Raw genomic sequence first — 23,070 nt, 5'->3', positions numbered from 1 at the left:
TTTCTTATCATAATCTGAAGGTCATCTGAAGCTCTGCTCCTCTGACACATGAGCAAAACTCTGTGAACAACAAGTATTGCACAATAATGCGCAATCACTAAGGCCTGCCTTTTAACAGTTTGGAACACATTTGCTAACATAACTAAACCATCATACAAAATGGCTGCTAGCAGTCCTAGACTAACGTATACTTTAAACCATTATTCTAGCTCAGTGGGTTGCCTACAAACATAGCAACCTTCACTATATTTAGCATTAAAAGGCTAATCTAAATAGCGTAACATAAGGGGCATAGCCCTATGATTACTTTGAAACCTACACCACACCGGTAAATAGCGGCCGCCATTGGGCTCATCCTCAATCTCCTACATCTCACCACACCTCAGAGAGTTCCACTAGCTTCCCATACACAAATGTATTCAATTAATACTCCTTACTCATGCATACAGGGCACTGCACAACATCAGACCAACATACATGAACAACTGCCTTTACGTTCACCAACCCACCACACACCTGCGCTCAGCCGCACTCTCACTCGCACACACCCCAGCTTCCACAAAGCAGAACAGGAGGTCGAGCATTCTCCTACATCGCACCCAAGACCTGGAACGACCTTCTTCAACACATCAGGGCCTCCTCCTCACTTCTTGAATTCCACAACAAGCTGAAGACCTGGCTCTTCAACTTACTCTGCAGGACGGACACACTGCACCCAAGTACTACGCCTACAGACCTGATAAAGCACCTGGATACCCTCGCGGGTGATTACCTGCACCATACAAATTCTAATTAACACAACACAACACACCACCAACAGCACAGCACTACTCCACACCACACATCACACACAACAACACAGTAACACAATAAACAAATGTTTGAGAAAAACCCAGGAAGTTGAAACAACACCAACGTTCTCAGAAATTTCCATTGAAGATCTTTGCCATTTTAGTGACTTATAAGCCTAGATTCTGGAGATACACCACAAATAGTATAAATTGCTAAATCACAATAACCTACTCCAAGGAGGATGCTCATCCGTATGCAGCCTGCCCACTATCTTAGTGATTCAACCCGCCCACAGAGTGGAGAGCTCGGCGCATGAAAAGATCAGGGGCGTAGCTTGGTCAGTAAGATCTAGGGGGTAAACTTCAGATTTCCCGACGATCACGCTAGCAAACAGTGGCGGCTCCTTTGCTATGGCGGAGGAGCATTGCGCACTGCTTTTAAGCATGTGCAAATAAAGGAAACATAAAATGATAATAACTTTGAGTTATTATCATTTTATGTTTCCGTGCTGCTTTGTGGGCAGGTTGGCGTGGCTGCTCTGCTCTGGGACCTGCCAAACAGGTGTGTGCACTTTCCCTGTGCTCCGCGCAGGCTGCATTACAGGCTACAGCCTACATGGAGAACATGCCCAGGCCCCCATTCCCTGGCTGGGCATCGAACCACGACGCTCAGACCAATCACAATGCTGCTTTGCAGTGTTGTGATTGGCCAGGGAGCCTGGGTGCTTACGAATCATAATGCTGCATTGCAGCATTGTGATTGGTCAGGGGAGCCTGGCTGTGTTTCTCGTTCCTAGGAGTCTCACGGTGGAGAGCAGGAGCAGAGACGCGGGACCAGGCGGCAAGGTAAGTGTCCACTACTAACATATAATGTTAAAATACATTATATGACAAGGAGGGCTCATGAATAGAGCCTTAAAGGGCTGCGGGAAGGGAAGGGAATGCAGATTGATATGAGTACTAAGTGAGAGAAAAACAATATTTAGTAATATAAAATGTTTTGGGACATTCAAAACAGGAGATGTGAGAGTGTATGTGTGTTTTTGTCAGTGAGAACTCCGACAGACACCTCACCCTATCTGACAGAAAGCACCTCCACTCAACTGTTTGTAAGAAAATACATTTATTAGGGGGGTGTAACACCTCATACACCCCCCTGAAGCCACGGCCCCTGGAAAATAAATATTTTTATGTGCGAAGTTTTAGGCCCTACCGCGGAGTCTCCACAGTCATAAAAATTCTGATAGAAAAATGTATCTTGTAGTTTGTGAATTTGAAAAAATAGTAAACTTGCACAAATATGTAAGTTTACCTTTGTGAATCAGGCCCTGAGTGAGGAGACAACGGTTAGTGTCATTATTTCCTGTTCTTGTCTATTTGACCAGTAATCAGGGCTTTCCTGATTGGTGAGAATGTCATTAGCTTAAAAAAAGGACTTGATATTCAGACCTTCTAGTGCCAGAGAAACAGATCTATATCAGCATTTAGTATAAAGAAAAAACTATTTTATGTAAGCTAAATAGGCTGATTTAGAATTTGGAGTCATAAACGTGAGGGATATCCCATTGCCTTATTACAAGTGCATTATATGCAAAGGCCTTGTAATTAGGGTGTGGGAAGGTGTGAAGATGTACCCTATCCATCTGGCTCTACCTCAGGCCCAAGGTCTCCACATGCACTCACAGGCCACAGTATTTCATATCAATATCAGTATAATAGCACAGGTTCCATGTGTTTTATGCATCTAAACACAAACAAATGATGCTGTGTTGACATGGCTATTTTTTGCACAGACTGGCACACTGTGTCCCTCAAATACCTACCTTGTAGGTATGCACAGTTATAGTTACTGCAGGTCCTCTGTGTGCTGTTTAGTACAAATCTGTGGCCTTGCTTTGTGTATTTGGTCACAGTGAACACCTCATTCAATGGAATCAGCACCTCTGCCTCACTAGGGAAATAGGAATACTTCTGAATGCGAACCCCAAAGCAGGTTCTTATGGTGAAGAAGGAAGTGGAGCCAAATCCCTCTGCTGTTGTTTTCTTCAATGATGTTGAAGTAAACTGGCCAAACCTCGTCTTCTGTGATCCCACCGGTGGCTCGTACTGTACCTTCACTCCTCTGTAGACATCCATGGCATGGGTATTGCAATCTGATTTTAAAAGCTGGAGAGCTCTGGTCAGGTAGAAATGAAAGGATTTGAAGTGAAAATTGTTCATGTAATATTCCAGAGACTGGCCGCCCTCCCGGACAGCGGCGTTGAAGTCAGTGTAAATACCACCACCAGCACCCTCGCCCGTGTAAGTCATCAGTGACACCCCGTAGTTGTCCTTGAACCCCTTGGGGAGGGGGGGCAGCGAGCCGCTGTTTTTCTTTTGCGCCCATGCTTTTGTTGCGGTGTCCCATTGCTTTTTTAACTTGCTACTTCCGGACAGTTCTTTTTGTAACAGTCCGTCTGTTATAATTCTTTGCTCCATTGTATCAGCACAGTTTATGTATTGATCATCAAAGGAATTAGGCGCCATGTCCAGCACGATGGCGTTTGCCTGCGGGAAAGAGATGATAGAATTAACACTGGGAGTTAATTTAGACAGCACAATACATTTAAAACATGGCATCTGTAGGGCAGTGGCGCAGTAGAGGCTCTATGGGCCTCAAAGCAAGAATGCCGCTGCCCGCGTCCCACGCAGTGGGACATCAGCAGGGCAGCTCTCTAGTGGCCGCCCGTCGCAGCCTTCCCCCTCCTTCTGCCTCGCGCGCGAGGCCACGCCCAGGGAGGGGATCTCCCAATGACTGTGTAGGTGGAGGCGGGCCGTTGGGGGGGGCGAGGCTAGCCCCCCTACTTAGGCGTCCCTCTCGCCCAGTTCCTCCTCTGCTTCCTGCGCGCCGCTCCTGCTCGGACACGCGTATTCCCACCCTTTCCGCTTACCCTGCGTGGCGGAGACAGCGCGTTATTGGAATGTTTTAATGTTTTCTTTTGCGTTGCAGGCGGAGTTACAGGGCGATCTGGAGGCAGACGGGTACAGTAAGGGTACCTCTGCGACAGGCGGTACAGTAAGGGTACCCCTGTCCGGCACAGTAAGGGTGCCCGAGCCAAGGTCCAGGAGCCGAAGGGGGTTCTGGGAAGACCGCGGCGGCGCCCCGTTAGTCCTTCGGGCGGTTGGGGGGCCTGACCAACCGGGGGTGTGCCACAACACGCTCCGCCCCTGTCAGAAGGGGCGGGAGTAGGAGACAGATCACGTGACCCAGTGGATGATCTGAAAATAAATATGTGCCACACTGCCGGGCATCGACCCACCGTGTGTGCTGGCTCACCAGGCGGGCGGAGCAGCTAGGGGCTGCTTGCCCTGGATCGCCCGTAAGATAACCCATTTATTGTCATACTTATGTTGTATGAAATAAACCTGCAGAAGTTCTTCACCCACAAAGAAAGTGTCAGTGTAATCCTTGGGTGACATCTGTTCATGCGTGTTGATTGAAGCGGATGACGGTGTGGTCACTATGGAAAATGTTCATGAAGCATGATCAGACGTAATCATTGTGGGTTTCAAGTATTTATTTGGTGAGACGACATGTCTCTCTTACAGGGGCCCAGAGACAGCGGCCCTTCCTGGAATCTCAAGAGAGTCTTGCATTCCATGACGGCACAGCGCTCTGAACACGCATCACCACAGTTACCTCACCCCTGCTTTGGTACAAAAACGCAGCTTCAACTGGGGTGCAGTGGGACGCTTTCACCCCTGGGCCCTGGTGCCCTGCACCTGCTGTGCTATTGATAGCTACCCCCTGTGCAAGATAAACATTTGTATTTTGGAAGTACTGATATCTCAACCAGTTTCATTGCACTGCTGCCATGAATCACCACTCTCTAGAATGTGAAGTTATTCCCTGCACCTGTAGCTACACCACACGGCCTTCAGTGAGATCTCCCAGCGCTCAGTGCTAGCAGACTGATTTATATCTTGGTGTGCCGATATAAGTCCACTTATGGAGTCCCCACCTGCCCAATTTAGAAAATGGACACCAAGCTGGGGGTCATTCCTGAAGCACTGTCAGGAACAACTGTTCTAAGAGTGCCTGTCAATGCTTTTAAAGTTTGACACATGGTTCCTTCAACATGACAGAGGTAGTTTTTTTTTCCAAAAAGAAAATCAATAAATAATGCCACCCTCGCCATGGTAGTTATCTCCATGGCGAGGGGGGCATTAGACAGTTTTCACTGCCCCTTACAGCCAAGGTTTTCCTGTCAGTGATGGGCAGCGAAAACTAATCTTCATGTCCGCCCATCTAAAGTAGGTAGGCAGACATAAAGATCAACCTACCACAACACTTGCCCTGTCGGGCTGTCGAAGGGGTGTAAGCACAGCTGAGACAGAGTAGTCTGCCGCGGCACCACCAATGGTCCGCCTGCACTTAAATTGGGCAGGCCAGACCATTACGACAGAGTATCCTTACCCCCAACATATAAATCAGTCCTTTAATCTGCATGTTTGAGGGTTTTATACCTTTCCAACATGTCACTGCACTGTGTAGTTTCAAAACAAGATCTATGCGTACTGAAGCTGTGGGGCTTTGAAGAGGCCCCTTCAACCTAGCACTGGCTTCCTTCAAATTAAGTTCTCCCAAAATGGCTAGAAGCCGGGCTCTTTTTAGCCTTAGTCTAACCTCCTGATAAATGTTACTCACTGCTTCTTGGACTTGCATGGCCCATGGTTCATGCCCCTTCATGACCATGTGCTTGCTGGATCTATATCCCATACATATTCCATTGTAAAATAAGGACTACAAGTTCTCGAATTCAGAGAAAAAACCTAGTTTGGAGCAGCTCGTCTTACATTGACCCTGTCAATTTGATTGCTATGAAGTCCTCCCACAGAGCTATCATTCTCTGAAAGGCTGAAAGCTGCATCAATGGTTTATGCACACCCATGTGGCAATTGTGGAGGAACTGTTTAGAGGAACGAATGCCAAACCTAGTGCTTTTGGAAGTTTGTCATGTAAGTTGTGGGGTGAGAGCCTTAATAAGTCTCCCGTCCTATTCACAAAGTCAAAGAATGTAAGGTGACTTTCAACACAGGAACAACTTGGGAACTAAGAAAGTTCACCACATGCAACAGCTCAGGGGTGATATACATGATCACAGGTAGATGTAAGCTACACTATGTAGGCATGACTACTAGAAAGGTCAGCACAAGAATATGTGAGCACCGTAGCAACATCAGGAGCCTCAGGGCAAGCACTTTAATGAAAAGAAACACACTCCAAATGACTTGCGATGGGTAGTGTTAGTACATATGACACACTGTGACAATTTAGAACAAAAGGTGCTGGAAAAAGATCAAAGATGGGTATTCAAATTGCACACAGATACGACAGGTATGTTTTATTTACATCAGAGATGAGAGGACCGGACGGTACTAAAATCACCTCCAAGAAGAGGTCCCACGAACAAACTTCCACATGAGACCCCAGATTGTTAATTGTTTTTGTAACTCCACTGGCATGATGCATGGAACTTGCAATTACTGAACAACCGCATCCAGAACCACACAAAAGCAACAGTCTAAATCCTACTGCCTCTCTGTTAAACATTGCCTTCAGAGTAGTTTTCTCCTCTCAGGTTGACACCACACTAACTACACCTCAATTGATAATCTTATAACTAAATATTGGAGGTGGACCATTTCTGATCTCTACTTCCAATATGGCGCTCAAAGCTTGCTAATAATGAAATGGCCATTAACCTTGGTCTATAGTCTTTCTTTCATATCTCTTGTTTTTTTTGTCAGTATTTTTTTGTCATAGTCTTGTCTCAGTTGCGGTAATCACCTCAATAAATGCTGACAAAAAATTATTATTTACTCATCCCCCAGTTTTACAATGCCTTTAATTTAATTAAAAAAATTCCAACTCTGAAAATGATCCTCCCAAAATGGTGTGGGAAAAGTTCAGAAAGTAGGCGGCCATTTTGTTACAACCGCGGTCTAGTCTTTACTCACATGTGAGCATGACTGGGTTTTTTTCTGCCAGTATTTAAACAACATCGGGCTGAAGACATGCTAATATGCGGTCTGCCCAGGTACGAATAGCTGTCATTGAAGGAGGAGTGCTGAGCCAAGTGAGATCATTTTTTCCCTAACAGGAACCGAGGACCCCTGATAAATGCTTGTTTTTTCCTCCAGGCCAGGCTATGGGAAATAACTAACCAGCATTTCGTTTTTTACCCATGGCCCTTCCCTTGACTTTAATACTTTATATACATTCTTCTAGGGTTACTACAAGCTCCTCCACCCTGGCAGTCCATGAGGCACAACTATTGCCGCAACTTCGTATATCTTGAATGCTTACATTTTGGTTTATCCTCATCATTTTACATTGTGTTCATTGAATAATCTTTTTATGTCATTTTATTTGCATTCCAGTTTGTATTTTGTTAAAGTTTTGTTTTTTTATAAAATATGTGTATATTTTTTAGAAATTGTATTGTGTTTTAGTTTTATGTTGATTTAAATATAAAATACGATTTTATGCTGACAACAATAAAAAAATGTTTTTTTAACTTTATTATTATATGGTACACTGGCTCTTATTAAAAGTCTTTCTAATGTTTTCAGTTTTATATCAATTGACCTAGTGGCTGATATTTGTATCAATTGTGATTGCCTAGGAATATACTTTTCACTGTGCATGAGGCACAACGTTGCCAAAACAAAACTATGTTCTTACAAATTGTGAACAGTATGTTTATATGTTTGTTTTGTTTTGTAATGTTTGCTCACAAGTTTTTCTTTCTTTTTACTAATGTTTTTAACGATTAACCATGCTTTCTCACAATAGAGTAGTCCAATGTGTTCCAAGGTGTCACATTGGATACAAGCACTAATTATAAATTGTACTACTAAGGGCACCGACAAAAACTATAGAGGAACGCATTGATTTAAGCACTGCACACGGTTTGGACCTGCCCACGTGAAAGGTGGGCAGGCAATATGTACTAATCTCTTAGTCACTTTATCTCCTTGAACAGATACTACGAGTCTGATTTCAACCATATGTATTTAATTTTGGTGCTCACACATTAGGTGTGCATCTGTTCTTTATTATAATATTTCTTTAGTATAGAATTGTTCTTCTCATGGAGTGATACGCATGGGGCTGGTCCCCATGTGGTCCTGAAGAAGAGGTTTAGGGGACACCTCGAAACCTGTCGACCAAATACTAGGGACAGTATACACATAACAGTTACCCTTCCTCCCTACTTTTAACCCCTTTTTATCCATACCAACTAGAAGCAGGAATAAATTAATCACTCACTAGCTAGGTATTTTTAGCATCACCATTCCCCCATACACTGCACTACACATTGTTTCAGAAAAAGTGCTCCTACGTAGTTCTGCAAGTTGCAGCACGCCCCAGACAGTAGCTGTCTGGGATGGCCCCAATGATGAAGCATGTCACCTAGGGGCAACCCTTGGTGAGTGAGGGGACTCAAGAAGAGAATTTACTCTTCTTAGATTCGGGCATTGTTTCGCACATTTAGCGGAAGCCCTTCCCTTTGGTTAGGTTCTCTGATCTGTCATTTACAGATTTGTTAATAACTATACACGGTCTGCTGCTTACATCTACTTCAGTGATGATGCCTCACTCTGTGCTCTGCCAAAGCCACTCATCTGAATTATCAGGAAATCTGTGGAAGCAAATCTTCTTACACCACTTCCCCTTGAGGTCAATCCATTGTATCAGAAGAGATACTAACTCTGGAGGGATGGGGAGGAGAGAGAGATGGTTCTGGTGTACCTTGAAGGTCCCTTAAACAGGATGGTGGGTGCCATCTCTAAGCAGGACTTCTCAAGTTCTAGTGGCAAGGCACACTCCTTCAGTCAGGATAAGTACTCTGCAACAAGAACACAATCATTTCTGTCTACCATTTATGAATGTTTAACAATCATCCTGAGGTGTGAGTCGTTAATGAAACATATCAAACAAGAATTATTATAAGGATTTCAAGCCTACTTGTGGAGCCTTTGAGCACAGACCCCTGGGCTGAATCTTGAGCATGTATCCTTTAGCCTCTGTTCAGATGATTATGAAATCTTTATCTGTCATTAACATTGTGTTACTTTAAACAACTAGTCTTTTTCCTTTTGACAAGGCTTTCTTATCATGCTCAAATTGCTAGGGTATCCTTAAAGGAAAGGGGGATACAAAAACTAGAAGTGCCTGCTTAGTGCACTAACCTGAGGTCCATGTAATTTTCTAGAATCGCTGGAGCGTTGAACAGAGGTGAAGGAAAGATAGTCGCGGTCGAGGTGATGAGGGCATGAAGGTGCCAGTTGAATGCCCAGGTTGTAGGGATTAAGGTTGTTGGTGGTGTCTGTCTTGAAGGGAAGAAGTTCCAAGAGGGGTTGCTGGCCCCCAATTTCCATGCGAAGACATCCAGGTTATTCTTGTTGCAGGTGGTGGGGCTCGGAATCCAAGGACGGTGCTTGAGGGAGACCAGCTCATCTCAAGATAGATTAAAAAAGCCAAGCAGGGGGATGAATGTGAAAGCTGTATTTATGGGCTGTATTAAGTACTTATCTGAAGCCTTCTAGAAGATTACTGAGTGCTTCGTGTCAGTTAGAAGGTTGTGTTTGGCAGGGAACTGAGGCAGGGAGTAGAGGCCATAATTAGATAGTAGGGTAGTTGAACAAATAAACAAGCAAGCAAGCATACCAGACAGCCTTCAGGTCAACTGGAAGCCTCTAACTATTTAACATCACTTGTTAGGGCAGTCAAACAAATAAACCAAAGAAAACCTTAGGTGACCTTGAGGGCAGCAGGAAACAGGGACTTTTAACTAATCACCACCACCTGTTTGCATTAGCACTTAGGTAAACAGATCTTGAAACAGTGCAGTCACACTAAAGTACATGGCATGTCTAAATAAAGGGCACATCAGAGTACTTAGCATCTGCCCAAATAGAAAATATTGAAAAGTGCATAGCAAAGTACATAGTGCCTGCCTAACTAGACAACAGTGAAACATGCACAGCAGAGTACATTCCACCTGCCCAACTAGAAAACAGTGACAAGAGATGGGGAAGAAACAGCACTGGCAGGCCGAGATATGATGCTCTGCTTCCACAAGGCGTTTGTGAATAAATGAGGATAATAGAATCATAACAAAAGTTCAAGTTTGACACTTATATACACAGAACATACATCAAAAAGAATATTTACGCTATTCAAAAGAGATAGAATCATGAAAAGAGAAAGGTATACAAATATAAGATACAAAATTAAATTACAAAAGAACCCATGTATAAATTCAATTCGTAGAAAATGTATTAATAGATAAATAATTAGATCCAAAAACATACAAAACATTGGCGCTCAACACGGTAGACAAACAGAATAAACAATACAAAGTGTAATCGTAAAGTGGCTGAGGAAATAATTATACTCAAGACAAAAAACAACAAAAAGCAAAAAATGCATCCTCTTCAGTTTGGGTCACATGTATGCGTCAATGGTGTTTCAACCATAATATATTTAAATGGTCATTATCAGGACACGACAACGATTATAGGAGCGTCCAAACGAATCCATTAAAACATCTAATCGTATAGTAGATCCAACCGAAAGTATAACAACCGTATGGAATCCACAATATGACTCAGGAATGGATGTAATATACCCAAGTGGCATAATATACAAAAGATAGGGAAGCTCAACAAATGGAAGAATTGACCAGCCTGCTCCTTCAGAGTTTAGATGCAAAGCCAAACAATGTGTATAAATGAGAGCACCCGGCGAGTCTTCTTCCTCGTACACTTGGTTGCTTGGCTCCTGCCAGGCGCTCCTTGATCAGTTATTTTGCAGAGATATCTCTTTAGACCCTATTTTACAACTGCCGCTCATTCATTTACCTTTGATCCTTCCCTCAAATCTCCTAATCATTAATAAACTACCAGGGCATATCAGCTTCTTCAGATGTTGAAATCATAGGAACTGTAGCAGTTTCCTGAGCTTGTCACTAATATGCAGAGCACCAGAAATTCCACTGAAATGCTTGTCATGCCTCTCATTTGGTATGTCAGGGCACCACCCAGCCACCATGCATGATAATGACTTCAAAAAAGTTACAGAGAGAGCTGATGAATAACCTTTTGAGATCTTGGCAAAGTAGTGCCTGACATTTGACCTCGGTATTTGAATGTGGAACAAATGTGAAGAGATAAAAAATTATTTACAGGTCTATATACAACGTGAGTGAACACACAAGTGCTCATGTTAATTGCTCTTTTTAAAAAAGAAGTCCATAAAAGAGTTCTTAAATGGAAGCTGTAGACAGGAAGTAGTAATTGGTCCATGCTCTCAGGGAGGGCTAAACACAGGATGCTATAGATAAAAGGGGAGAAAGACTAGGAGAGCGATGATGGAGCCAGCAAATGGAAGCCTTCGGGTGGGCTGAGCCCCCAGAGAATATACAACATGCCTCTTCGTGACAATGCATGTGCTGTCCAGAGCCGGGACTTAAAATTGAGCCCATATTTTGCAACACCTTCTTTAGGGCATCTCTCTGAAGAAGGGGAGAAGCTGTCAAATTCATAAACCAAAAACCTAGATTCCACATAGCACCCCTCCTCTTTGATGCAATCCATGGAGTTTTGCTCCTTTCCTCTTTCTCCTGGGCCCTTAGCCAGAAACTCCAGGGGTCCGGATGATGAGGACTCTGAATATGACCCTTTTGTTTTTATCCTTTCCACCCTCATGACTCACCTGAAAGGACATCGGCATGTAAATAGAGGCCGAAGTTTGAAGAGTATATGAGGACTAAGATGCTCAACTGTTCCCATACTTTTTTTTTTAAAACACCATCCCTGAATTGGTAAAGGAGACCTGAAGATAACTCTGTGTGAGAGTGAAAAGAGGGATCTAAAGACCTTCAATTCATAGAGGCACTTGAAGCATCATGATAAAAAAATGTATTATTTGTTTAAAGGTAATGTAAGGATGCTGAGTTTTGGAAAGTGTCCTTTTAATGCACTTATAACAAAATGCCTGGACTAGGTACAGTTTGGTGAGCTATTACGAATATGTATTCTTTGAACACGCTTGTTTTATGATATACAGAGCCACTGGATTATGCAATTCTGCATCAGTGGCATTTTTCACATAATTATGGATTTACCGTATTTGTCACATAATCCACCACCTGCTGCATAATCAGCAGATTTTAATTAAAAAAAAATAGTTTCTAGCTCAAACAGATCTAAAGTTACTAAAAACGTGGCAATGTATTTACACGTAGTGGAAGACCTATCGCAAAGGGTAACTAGTCATCTTTCAGTTGGTTATTTCTGTATTTGGTTGTTAAATTGGTTCTAATGAGGCAAAATCTTTGCCCAGACAGTACTACTATGGGAAAAATGTCAAAATAGTGAAGTAATACTAGCATAAAATGTGCCACTTTATACCACATAATTTGCCTTTTCTTTCCGCATAATTTAGTAAACCCTGTCTTATAATGTGGTGCTCTCCTGCCACATAATTCCAGTGGCCCTCATCACATACACAGAATCATTGTGTGGCAGCCTATCTTATACTATGTGCAATACAATTTTAGAATAATGGCTTGCACATTCACAGTGCTTTCTGTTACATGCTGGGACCTCATAGGATTATAAATACACTAGTCACTATTATGCATTGCACCAGCCACATTTAAATTATATGACTCTCTGTTCTCACTTACAGACATCTTCAGTGATCATATTAACCAGGTTTCATATGTGAAGAATGCATTTCCCATCAATTAGTTTAATGTGCAGTTATTTTACACTTATGGTGTGTACATTATTTTACAAGTACTTAATGAAGAATTAACGCCCCCCTGTGAACGATGCCACGGACCATCATGGTTTTAGAACAGAGGCACGCATGTCTGAACGACGTGTGCCTCTACAACGCTGTCCTAACCACGAATGTGTCTAAACTACACATTCTTTAGCCATGCTTGCTTTTACTACACATGCCTTTACCATGCAATTATGTGGTAAAGGCATGATTGGTAAAAGGATATGTGTGGTTAAGATTACCATTACCCCCACCCCCTCTCCCTGCCCTAAGCCATAAAATCATATCCCCCTACCTCACACTTGCCCCACCCTGAAGCTTAAAACATACCCTACTCTGCCATTAAATACCACCCCTTCCCCTCCACCACCCTGAGGCCTAAAACCCTGCACCCAACCAAAAACGACACCGACCCCAGCCCCCCCGCCCTGAGCACTAAAACGTAACCCTGCACTGTTGTTAAAACTACCCCTACCCTTTCCACTGCTCTGAGGCCTAAAACCCAGCCCACCATTAAGTAAACTACCCGACCCTCCTGCCCTGAGCCCTAAACCTGACCCTAACCCCATAAAAACTGCCCCACAAACCCAGCCCCATCCCTTAAAACGACCCCTCCCCCTAGCCCACTCCCCCTGAGACCTAAAACCGACCCCCACCCCTAAAAATTACCCTCCGAAACCCAGCCCCAGCCCCACTCACCTATCTGTGTCCGAAGCTTCCTGTTCCAACGCTTCCTCTTCTTCTCCCCATCCATCTGAACACTAGACCACTATCTGCCTTAACCACGCATATGCATGGTTAAGGCAGATGCGTGGTTCAAGCAAGCATGGTTATGCTTGCGGTGAAATGGCGCACATGGCTCAGCTCGTGTTGTGAAGGCCTTTTCCCACCCCCAGTGTCAAGCGCCCCCCAATTTGACAACTTCTGCTCTATAACTTTGTGGGATCCTACACCAAACCAGAATTGTGTTAAAGAATTGAAATGTAGAAAGAAACTTGGTGCTCTCGTACAGGGGAACAGAAAAGGATGCTTTGTACAAGATTATGATTGTGAACCACTCTGCATCTGATGGGAATTGAAAAACGATTACTTCAGGATATAGTACTACAGGACAACATGGGATCACAATCTTATTAACTTTCTCCATTTGTTATTTGCCTTTTGATGTCCCATTATAGGCGAATTACCTGGACTGTGCAATGCGTTCTTTAAGATACCTTGAGTTATCAATTGTTAATCACAGGTGTCATTTCTGACATTGCCTCTGGATAAAAGATTATATCCAGGCGTTCAAGGATAAACTGCATCTGGATTCATTTTTATTTTCACTGGCTCTGCACCTTCTATTAACTCAAAGTCTGTGCCAGTAAAATCCCAAACTGAGCGTCCTTGTCTCGGGAATGAGTTGCCACTCCATCAGGAGTAGAGAAAATTGTGCAATTTATCTTGCACAAAAGATCACATCCCAATAAAGTAACAGGACTTGTGCCAGATATTATGAATTAATGTGTATCCTAATTGCACAGGGCTATTTTGCGGTCGCAAACGGTGATATTCTACCGATTTCAGCGTTTGCAATCGCTGTTTTGCTTGCTACATCTTGCCCTTAGTTAATTATCCATCTTATAATATCAGGGTCTCAAGACGAATCCCAATGTATGGCAATCCGACGTCTTGCCAGAACCATTCTCTGTGCTCCCATCAAAGTTTTGACGTGACACTATATAAAAAAAGTAAATTTTTAAGGTCCCTTCCCATGCGAGTCCTGCAGCATGAGCAAGGACACGTATCACTTTGTTCCAGAAAGTTGCAACCAAGGGACATACCCATACCATATGGAGAACCTCTGCAGCCAGCTGCCATCATTTTTCACACACAGTTAGGGTTTCAGGATAAATACATGAGAAATTTCCAGCCTCATGTAGGTTCTATATAAGTAGTGAAAACTTATAAGCTTGAAGCGTGTGTTAGGGGACACCTGTTAAATTTATTTACAAGCCTTCTTCCATTCTGCTTTTGTTAGTTCTGGGCAGTCAATGCTCCAACGAACTCCAACCCGGTCCGTCCTTCCTCCCCAGTCTGTCACTAAGGCCACATGTATGTGTGTTCTGAGTCGACTACAGCCCGACAGTTCGAGCATTTGCTGCATTATTGCGTGTTCTTGCGGCTTATCAGGAAATGTGGTTGAAATCACGTGGGCAGCATGCGCCATTCTGTCAAAGTGTAAAAATGGTCCTTGTCCCACTTCGAACTCATCCCGAGGTTTTGCCAACAAGATAAATCTGTTCTTGAGAAATAAGTCACCTACAAGCTCCCAAACTCCCTCCCAACATGCAGCTTAGAATATTTCCTTTGGCATATTATAAAATGGCCTTAGTGCCCATAGAGGCATGCCCTCAGCGAAAGGGAACCTACATAAGATTTTATATTTCACTCCATGCCACACATCTAATAGGAATAGCAGATATTGAAGATCTCTCAGGACTCAGGACTTACCCATCATAAACAACTACGGAGAGTGTGAGGGCAGACTAGAATTTGTCAATTCTTTAATGTGTATTCTCAAAATCTCATTTCTTTTCTCATAACCCATTACCATTCTGAAATTCTTTCATAATTTTTCAATTCTATTTTTTAAATGAATCTCAGACTCTTCAGCCAGGCTTTCTAATTTCTCATGCGATTCACAGGCCCACCTAGCGGCTTCTTGGCTCAAATATCTCTGCTCTGCTTCATTGTATATATATTTAATTTCTCCCTGCCAATCACACATCTCTGAATTACTTTGAACTCTGTCTTTATTTGCAACATAGTTAATATGGCTCTCTGGGGAGAGGCTGTGATTCAAACACTGCTACAGTTGTAACAGTAGATGTAGTAGTTACATTAGTAGATGCGCCTGATACAAGAGGAGTTACCTCTAATTTGTGTGCACTCGGTACACCCTGGAGGGCCATATCATGGGCAGGTGTCTCTTTGGGTGGCATTTTCTGTCCCAGGAAGGAAGGACATGAAAGGAATGACAGAAATAAAGAGGTAAGCAGATTCAAAGGTTAGGACCATATGTTAATAACTTTCACAAACCAATAAATGACAATTTGAAAATACTCAATTAATGCGTGTCAGAAGGATCCAGGATATATACGGCCATGTTAACCCCTTCTGTGCCCATGACGAGCTGGACTCGTCATGGGCCCCGGTTGCGCTGTGCCCATGACGAGTCCAGCTCGTCATGAACCCCGCTCGCTAATGCAACGGCCGGCACAGGGCGGGGAAAGGGCGTGGCACACAAGGGGTTAAAGACAAAGGGGGGGTTGGCAATCACGTAGATAGCCAAGTCTGCGACCCAGTTCCAATGAACAGACATGATCCTTGGCTCCAACAGATGGAGATACTACCACTGGGCAACCAGCATTGGTTTCAATAAAACCTTCATCCACCAATCGCTGTGCCAATGCACAAAAACTCCTGTTGACCATTTGCTCTAGATTTGGATTTTGGAGAGGTCGCAAACGAAAGGGACAGTCCTGATAATGGACCACTAAGGGACTCATCAGCAGTTCAATATCAAAGGCAGCTGGCATTTTTAGAGCCAGGTATACATCCAGTGGCCATTGGAAGGGGCACCAGAAGCAGTGACAGACAGGTTGCACACAGGTGAAGTATGCACAGTGGAATGGTAGACACCAATCCACATCCAATGCCTATAGCAGAATCATGTCAAAGAGATGAAACATGCCCTCACCTCACGGTAGTGTTGGAGCGATCCCAGGTCCAGGTCAGCCGCAGAAGGAGCATCCTTTACGGAACAGCAGAAATAGGATACAAATGCCGCAAATGAGGAACAGTAGTACCGGAAACCCACCGAACACACTGGAGTGTATAAAAGCGGGTATTACTCCAAAGATAGTTTGGAAAGAAGTGACGAGGACCGAGCCTATACGTTTTAAAAAATGGGCTATTCCTGCAGTATCAGAAGCATTAGATATTTGATGTAACATTTCCCCAAAAGGCAGGGGAAGATTTGGATTTAACAATGACTGTATTTCAACAGTAGTTCTGGCAACCTGCAAAGTGAAGGTCTCGCAGGCAGAAGTAAGAGCCATTTCTTGTTGAAACAATAATGCTTTGAGTCTGCTTAGCTTGTTGAAATCTGCCTTCAAAGTCTGAATGGAAGGCCACAAAGAGCTATCTACCACTCCATGCGGAGGGGAAAACAGGATGTTGTTGCAACAAGAGACTATCAGGGAAATGGACACAATATACAGGACTCCCACCAGCACAACACAATGGTCCTGAATATTAAGCATGAGATAACTCCCATTTGAAAGTATGGTTATGAAGGGAAGAATTGAGAACTGGTGTTCCTTGTAAATAACAAGCCAAATTAGGCACCGAAACATTACAAGCGCCGTGGATTTTAACATGTAGACAAACAAGTGAATGACCTGCAGTGGAGCCACAATCCTATCCGGTGAGAAAACTTCTCTATCGGCACGCTCAAAGCGATAGGTAAATGGTAGTGACCATAGCTCACGAATATAGCTGCTCCCAAGGGGTTCATACCTACCTATCGGAAAATGTTTCATGCACACTGTGAACTGAAATGTAGATATGAACAAGGAGATAACTCTGTGTATTAACCACCCAGCTGAAGGCGTTTCGGCTACAGTGAATGGGACTTTCTCTAATTTCTCTAAATGTAACATGGTATATGTGAGTCTTTCATTGTAATTGATTGTTGAGTGTGCGTTAAATTAAAAGGCAGAAACAAAGCAGAACAATTCAAATAATGCCAGGGAATGTGTCCATTTTCGAGGGTTTGAAGTGTCCAACTGAACTGCATAATGGATCTTAGCTGACTTTGACCATAATCTAATGTTGACATATCATTCTGCACAATATTGATAACAGATGACACAATACTGTTCAAATTATAAATACAAGATGACAGCGTATTTAATACTCTTGTTAACTACAACAAGTACTTTATCTAAATTATCTTGATCAATTTGTCTCAAGCGCATAGCAGCTTCAATTTGTGATAATTTCCAGTCTTCATTGTAGGCTGCATATAGGAATTTTTTGAAGAAGGGGACTTTGGACCTAACAAAAAAATCAATTAAAGTTATGTTCTCAGAGAGGATCGAAAGAACTTGTTGTACACCAGATATTGTGGAATGTTCTAACCATTGCTGGCATAATTTACCCACTGAAAAGGTGGTAATAGTGTTCAAATGGGGTGACTGTGAGTACTGTGGGTCGGGTGTACTGGATTTAAAACCATAAGTGGAATTGTGAAAACGAGCATGACAAACGTTAAAGTCTACTGGCCACAATGACCTCCCACTAGGAGATGCAAATGACGAGTTAAATGGACCATTATGTATCATATTATTTAGTTGGTCTTCTGCATAATTTGTATAAGACTTCTAATTATCAAAGCGAGTAATTGAAGGATAAGGAGGGGCATTCAGTTCTTTAATATTAGCCAACCCCAGACAGGTAGTTTGCTGGACTGTTTCGTTTAGAAAAAACAATTGTGTGTGAATCAAAAATGCTCGAAATAGAGTTTCTGTACCCTGGATCTGCCAGGGTTTTACACCCCAAATGGATTTCAGATCAATATTGTCTTTCCAATATTCATAACCCTTAAGGGCCAGTTGTTCGACAAATGAAGCCGTATATATCAGCTTAGTCTGACTAAGCAAATATTTTTTTTGACTGGGTTGGAATCAATGTAAAATAGTATGATGTTCTTTCTAAAAGATTATAACTTGTGGAATATGTGTATTTATTTGTTTGAGTTTGTGAACTTCCATGTGGTGGAGTTGGACAATGTTCCCACTGTGTGTAATTATAATGGGGACATTACCCATTTGCTTTATGCAAACAATGATGTCCATAACGGTGATAACAAAACATTTCAGTGTAGCTTTGAAGAACCAAGACCTTATGGGCCTGGTGGCGCAGGGTACGCCTTAATCTCCTGAGTTCACCTGCTTTGTTGAACAGAGACACGGGACACTCCGTTAGACGTAGAAGATAAGGTTTATTAGCTGCAGTAAATACAGTTGTCCCAGAAGTACACTCGGTATGTTCTTAGGAGACTGCCACTTTACTTCGTGGCGCACAATCTTTTATAACACACATATTCACAAAGAACACTCCCAATGCATACAGGGTTAACCAATGAGAAGAATGTGAAAACAAGATATTAAGTAACTCAAATAAGCCTCTCTTCCAACTGTGTTTGTCACCCTTCCCCACAAGTTAATCAGTGGTAGTGTTTATAATTCGACTTGCTGGTGGCAGGACACATTTGTATGCCCCGGAGGACAGTTGTGAAATGAGAGAATACGAGTAAAGAATAGCGAAGGCCAGAGGATAAGATAAAGTCAGGAAAGAATGGTGCGAACCAACAGATAGTCGAGACAGGGATCAGTCAAACCAGACGAGGACTAGTGGAGTCGGCCAGACCCTGACACCAGCTCTAAACAGAGGCAGGAGGTTATGTGACACTTTGCAGTAGAAAGAGGGAAAACAACACCTCGTTCACCGTGCTGCCTGAGTGAGGGCAACACAAAATGACGGCGGGACACAAAATGGTGGCTAAATACGAACGGAATCGGAAAACTGAATTACCTCAGACCCTCCTTTTGCCATTACTCAGGCAAAACGCACAGACTCATTTTAATCTGAGTCGACGTCAATGGCCATGAGGTCATCAAGCTGTTGCTGCAACATCATTTTAATGCTCTCCGTCTTCCGTGACACAGGCCTTGGGACACACATAGTGGCACAAAGACCACAGATGGCGGGCCACACTGCATACAGAGACAACAGGAAAAAATGATGGCCAAAACCACTCCTAGGAAGGTTAATACCTTCCATCCCCATTTGGACAGTAATCCCCAAAACCATTCCAATAAAGACCAATCTCCTTCGTCCTGATGAATCGACTCAGAGATCACATGTAATTTGGAGATGGCTTGGTATACCGTAGGGGCATCGTCAGGTATATAAATGCAACAGCTAGATCCGATCAATTTACAAACTCCACCACGATCCGCAAGAATAACATTCAGAGCAATCCGTTTCTGCAATGTCATGAGACGATCCGCCTGAAGTTCAGCTGTGAGATTACTCAAGGCTCCCACAGTGACATCTATGGTAGTCTCAACAACAAGAACCAATTGTCTCATGTTTCTACTGTTGGCCAAATTACCTCCCTCTTGTCCTGCCGTGTCTTTAGAATCAATAATCCCTCTGCCATATCTGTTTCTGTGATGTCCCGAAGGAGCAGTGTATGTAGGAGGGAGAAGAAAGGCTATATAGCATGTCCCTGAAAAATCCGTCGGTAGCCACGTGTAGGCTCTATCGTGGCAGACAAAATACGTGCCCTGGGATGGCACTAACGGTGGTGAATTCTGAGATGTGTAAATGTATGTATGGGCACAAAAACTCTTTTCTTGTCCAGTGTCAGTAGTCTGGCCATTCATTTGTAAACAAAAGTTACCTCGATGAGGCACAGTCCAAATTGGTGGAGATTTTCCCTGTTTAACTCTATCTGTAAGGCTAGTAACGTAACGAGTCACGTTCCAACCATCGTATGCCCGTTTCTCATCAACAGGAACCCTACTATTCTCCACAATTCTAGACATAGCCACTATTCCTTTTATCAGAGAACTATGACTAAAATCTTGTTCACTACCATATGAACCAACTGGACGTCTAAATCGGTTCTGATATGCATTTGAAAACATCACAAAATAGGCCCAAGCGGAACCTTCATAAGAAAATGGAAGGGTTAAATTTGGCATCCCTTTGTCTGTGGTATGAGGCATAAGTCCACACACCCAACAGTCGGTTGTGTTGACTACCAATTGGTATTGATGCAACAACTGGACAAATGAATTGTTAAAATATTCTGTTCTCCTGATTAGTTCATGTTGGGGATGCGTATGTAATTGATGTGGGGAGATAGTAGAATGAAGAGGCAAGGAAATAGAAGTAGGGACAGATTTGTGCTGCATAGCATGAACAATCCAACCTACACAAGACAATAAGGTACTAAAAAACATAAGAACACACAATGTTATGCCACATTGACTGTACACTAATTTACAATATTTCTTTCTCATCTCTTCCTTCTTATTATTCTTTCCCAATTTGACATCCATCCTCTAAAATTGTTGCTCACGGCAATCTTCCTTACTCACTTGGCTGTGATTATTAGCCGTCCTATGACACTGCAAGTCCTGGGGGCCTAGCCACTATACAGGTCACGAACCAAGACTCCTACCGTGACCCTGCAACCTGGATAGATGATACATGTCACGAAAGAGATGAAAATCTCAGGTGTTCTTGACCAGTCTAGGCCTTAAATTATATCGAGTTCTGTTCAGTACTGTTTGGTCCTGAAATAGTGTCTGTGGATCTGTAGTGTTCAATCGGAGATGTGGCGGTACGGCTTCTTGTAAAACGTCGTCATCTTCTTTCTCCGACCGAGCTCCATCTAGGTGTGCACTACTGAAAGGTACAAACCGGGGGACCCTTTCGCCTTCAAAATCACCTACACCCTTACGGACCCACTGGTCAAAAGGCAAGGTCAAGGGCACCTTTTTGCAGTGCACGCCATGGATCCAGTTCTTTTTCCCTTCGACTTTCACTGCTGTACGTGTCACCAGAAGAACTTGTCGAGGCGCCTTCCAACGAGGTTCCAAATTCCTTGTCCTCTGAACATTTTTCACACATTCCCAGTCTCCCGGTTGGATAGAATGACCTGGGTCTGTGGAGGCCTCTGGTAAAGCGTTTTGAACCTGTTGGTGGAGAACACATCATTTAGCGGTGAGGTCATGTAAGTAGTCAATCAGCATTGTATGCTGTATGTCAGAATACTTTTTAGGGCGAAGGACACCCCAAACATTAGCGGGACGCCCAAAAACAACCTCGTATGGGCTGAGTCCCAAATGAGAATGCACAGCTGTTCTAGTGGATAGGAGAGCCAAAGGTAAAGCATCGGGCCAGGCAAGTCCCGTGCTAGCCTGTACCTTTGCAAGCTTAAGTTTGAGAGTGCCGTTATAGCATTCTACCAAACCCGCTGATTGGGGATGGTTCGCCGCATGGAATATCTGCCTGATACCAAGACCGGCACACACCTTTTTCATAATTTGGCCCACAAATTCACCTCCATTGTCACTCCAGACAATGCGTGGCAAACCAAACCTAGGGAAGAACTCTTTTAGAAGAACTTTGGCAGTGGACAAAGCAGTGTTGTCTTTCTGGGGGTAGGCCTCTATCCATCTGGAGAAGGCACACACCACCACCAAAACATATTTGAGATTGTTGCATTGTTCCATGTGAATATAATCAATTTGCAACACCTCACAAGGATATGTTGGGGGAGCAAAGTGACCTGCTGGAGTTGGGGTTCCCTTTCCTGGATTATGCATCAAGCAAACGATACAATGCTTCACTAAATTATCTGCACATTCTGGAATCCCTTCGTTCAGCCACACTGGAGCCAGAAGCTTACATATTCCTTTCGCACTGATGTGGACTGGACCATGTGCCATAGCAACTACAGGCAGTACATAGGCATCTGGTAACAGCCAACGCTGATGTTCTGACAATTCTATCCAACATCCCATCACGTCTAACATTCCTGTACTCTCTTTCCACTTACTCAACTCTTTCTCTGTAGCCTCTCCTTGAATCGATCTCACACTTTCTATTGTATCCTCACACATTCCTTTTTCCTTGACCCAATTTGCAGGGCCCGCAACATACATGCGACTTATAGCATCTCTGGCTGTTTCTTTTGCTACCTCATCCGCAAAAGCATTCCCGCGACCCACATCATCAGTAATCCTCTTATGCGCACTACACTTTATGATTGCTATCTGGGTAGGCAAAGCAAGTGACTCAAGAAGATCAGTTACCAACTGACCATGCTGTATTTTAGTACCGTGGGAGGTAAAGAATCCTCTTTCCTTCCACAAACGACCAAAACTATGTGCCACACCAAACGCATACTGGCTGTCGGTATATACATTCACTCTCTTCCCCTTAGATAACACACACGCTCTGGTCAAAGCTATCAGTTCAGCTGCCTGAGCTGACTTATGTCTGATGCGTGCTGTCTCCACGATTGTATGCAAGGTGGTAACAGCATAAGCTGAAGTTGTTTCACCATTAGGGAGTTTAAAACAAGAACCATCCACCCATAGGATCCCATCCGGGTCCATTAGTTGTGTATCTTTCAAATCAATCCTACCTTTTGACTCCTCCTCAGTACGGAGAAAACAATCATGATGTTCCTGAATACCTTTCTCCTCTGGAAGAGGTAACAATGTGGCTGGATTTAAAGTGTTACATCGTTTGATGTGCACATGACTAGCCAAGAGAGTCAGCTCATAAACAGACGAGCGAGCA

At 43.3% G+C, this 23,070-nt stretch overlaps 1 protein-coding gene across 1 annotated transcript in view; it reads right to left on the bottom strand.

Moving 5' to 3' along the window:
- Nucleotides 1-23,070, bottom strand: part of LOC146806102 (ecto-ADP-ribosyltransferase 5-like) — a 344,837-nt gene that overhangs the window by 80,098 nt on the left and 241,669 nt on the right. The window contains exon 3 of the mRNA XM_085623440.1: nt 2,615-3,338. Coding sequence (XP_085479566.1) covers nt 2,615-3,338 — 724 coding nt within the window. The remainder of the gene's footprint in view (nt 1-2,614; nt 3,339-23,070) is intronic.

Source organism: Triturus cristatus, chromosome 8, assembly GCF_964204655.1.
Source record: "Triturus cristatus chromosome 8, aTriCri1.1, whole genome shotgun sequence".
Taxonomy (NCBI): Eukaryota; Metazoa; Chordata; class Amphibia; order Caudata; family Salamandridae; genus Triturus; species Triturus cristatus.
Note: the sequence above shows the minus strand (reverse complement) of the source record. Positions and strands in the feature narration are given on the sequence as shown.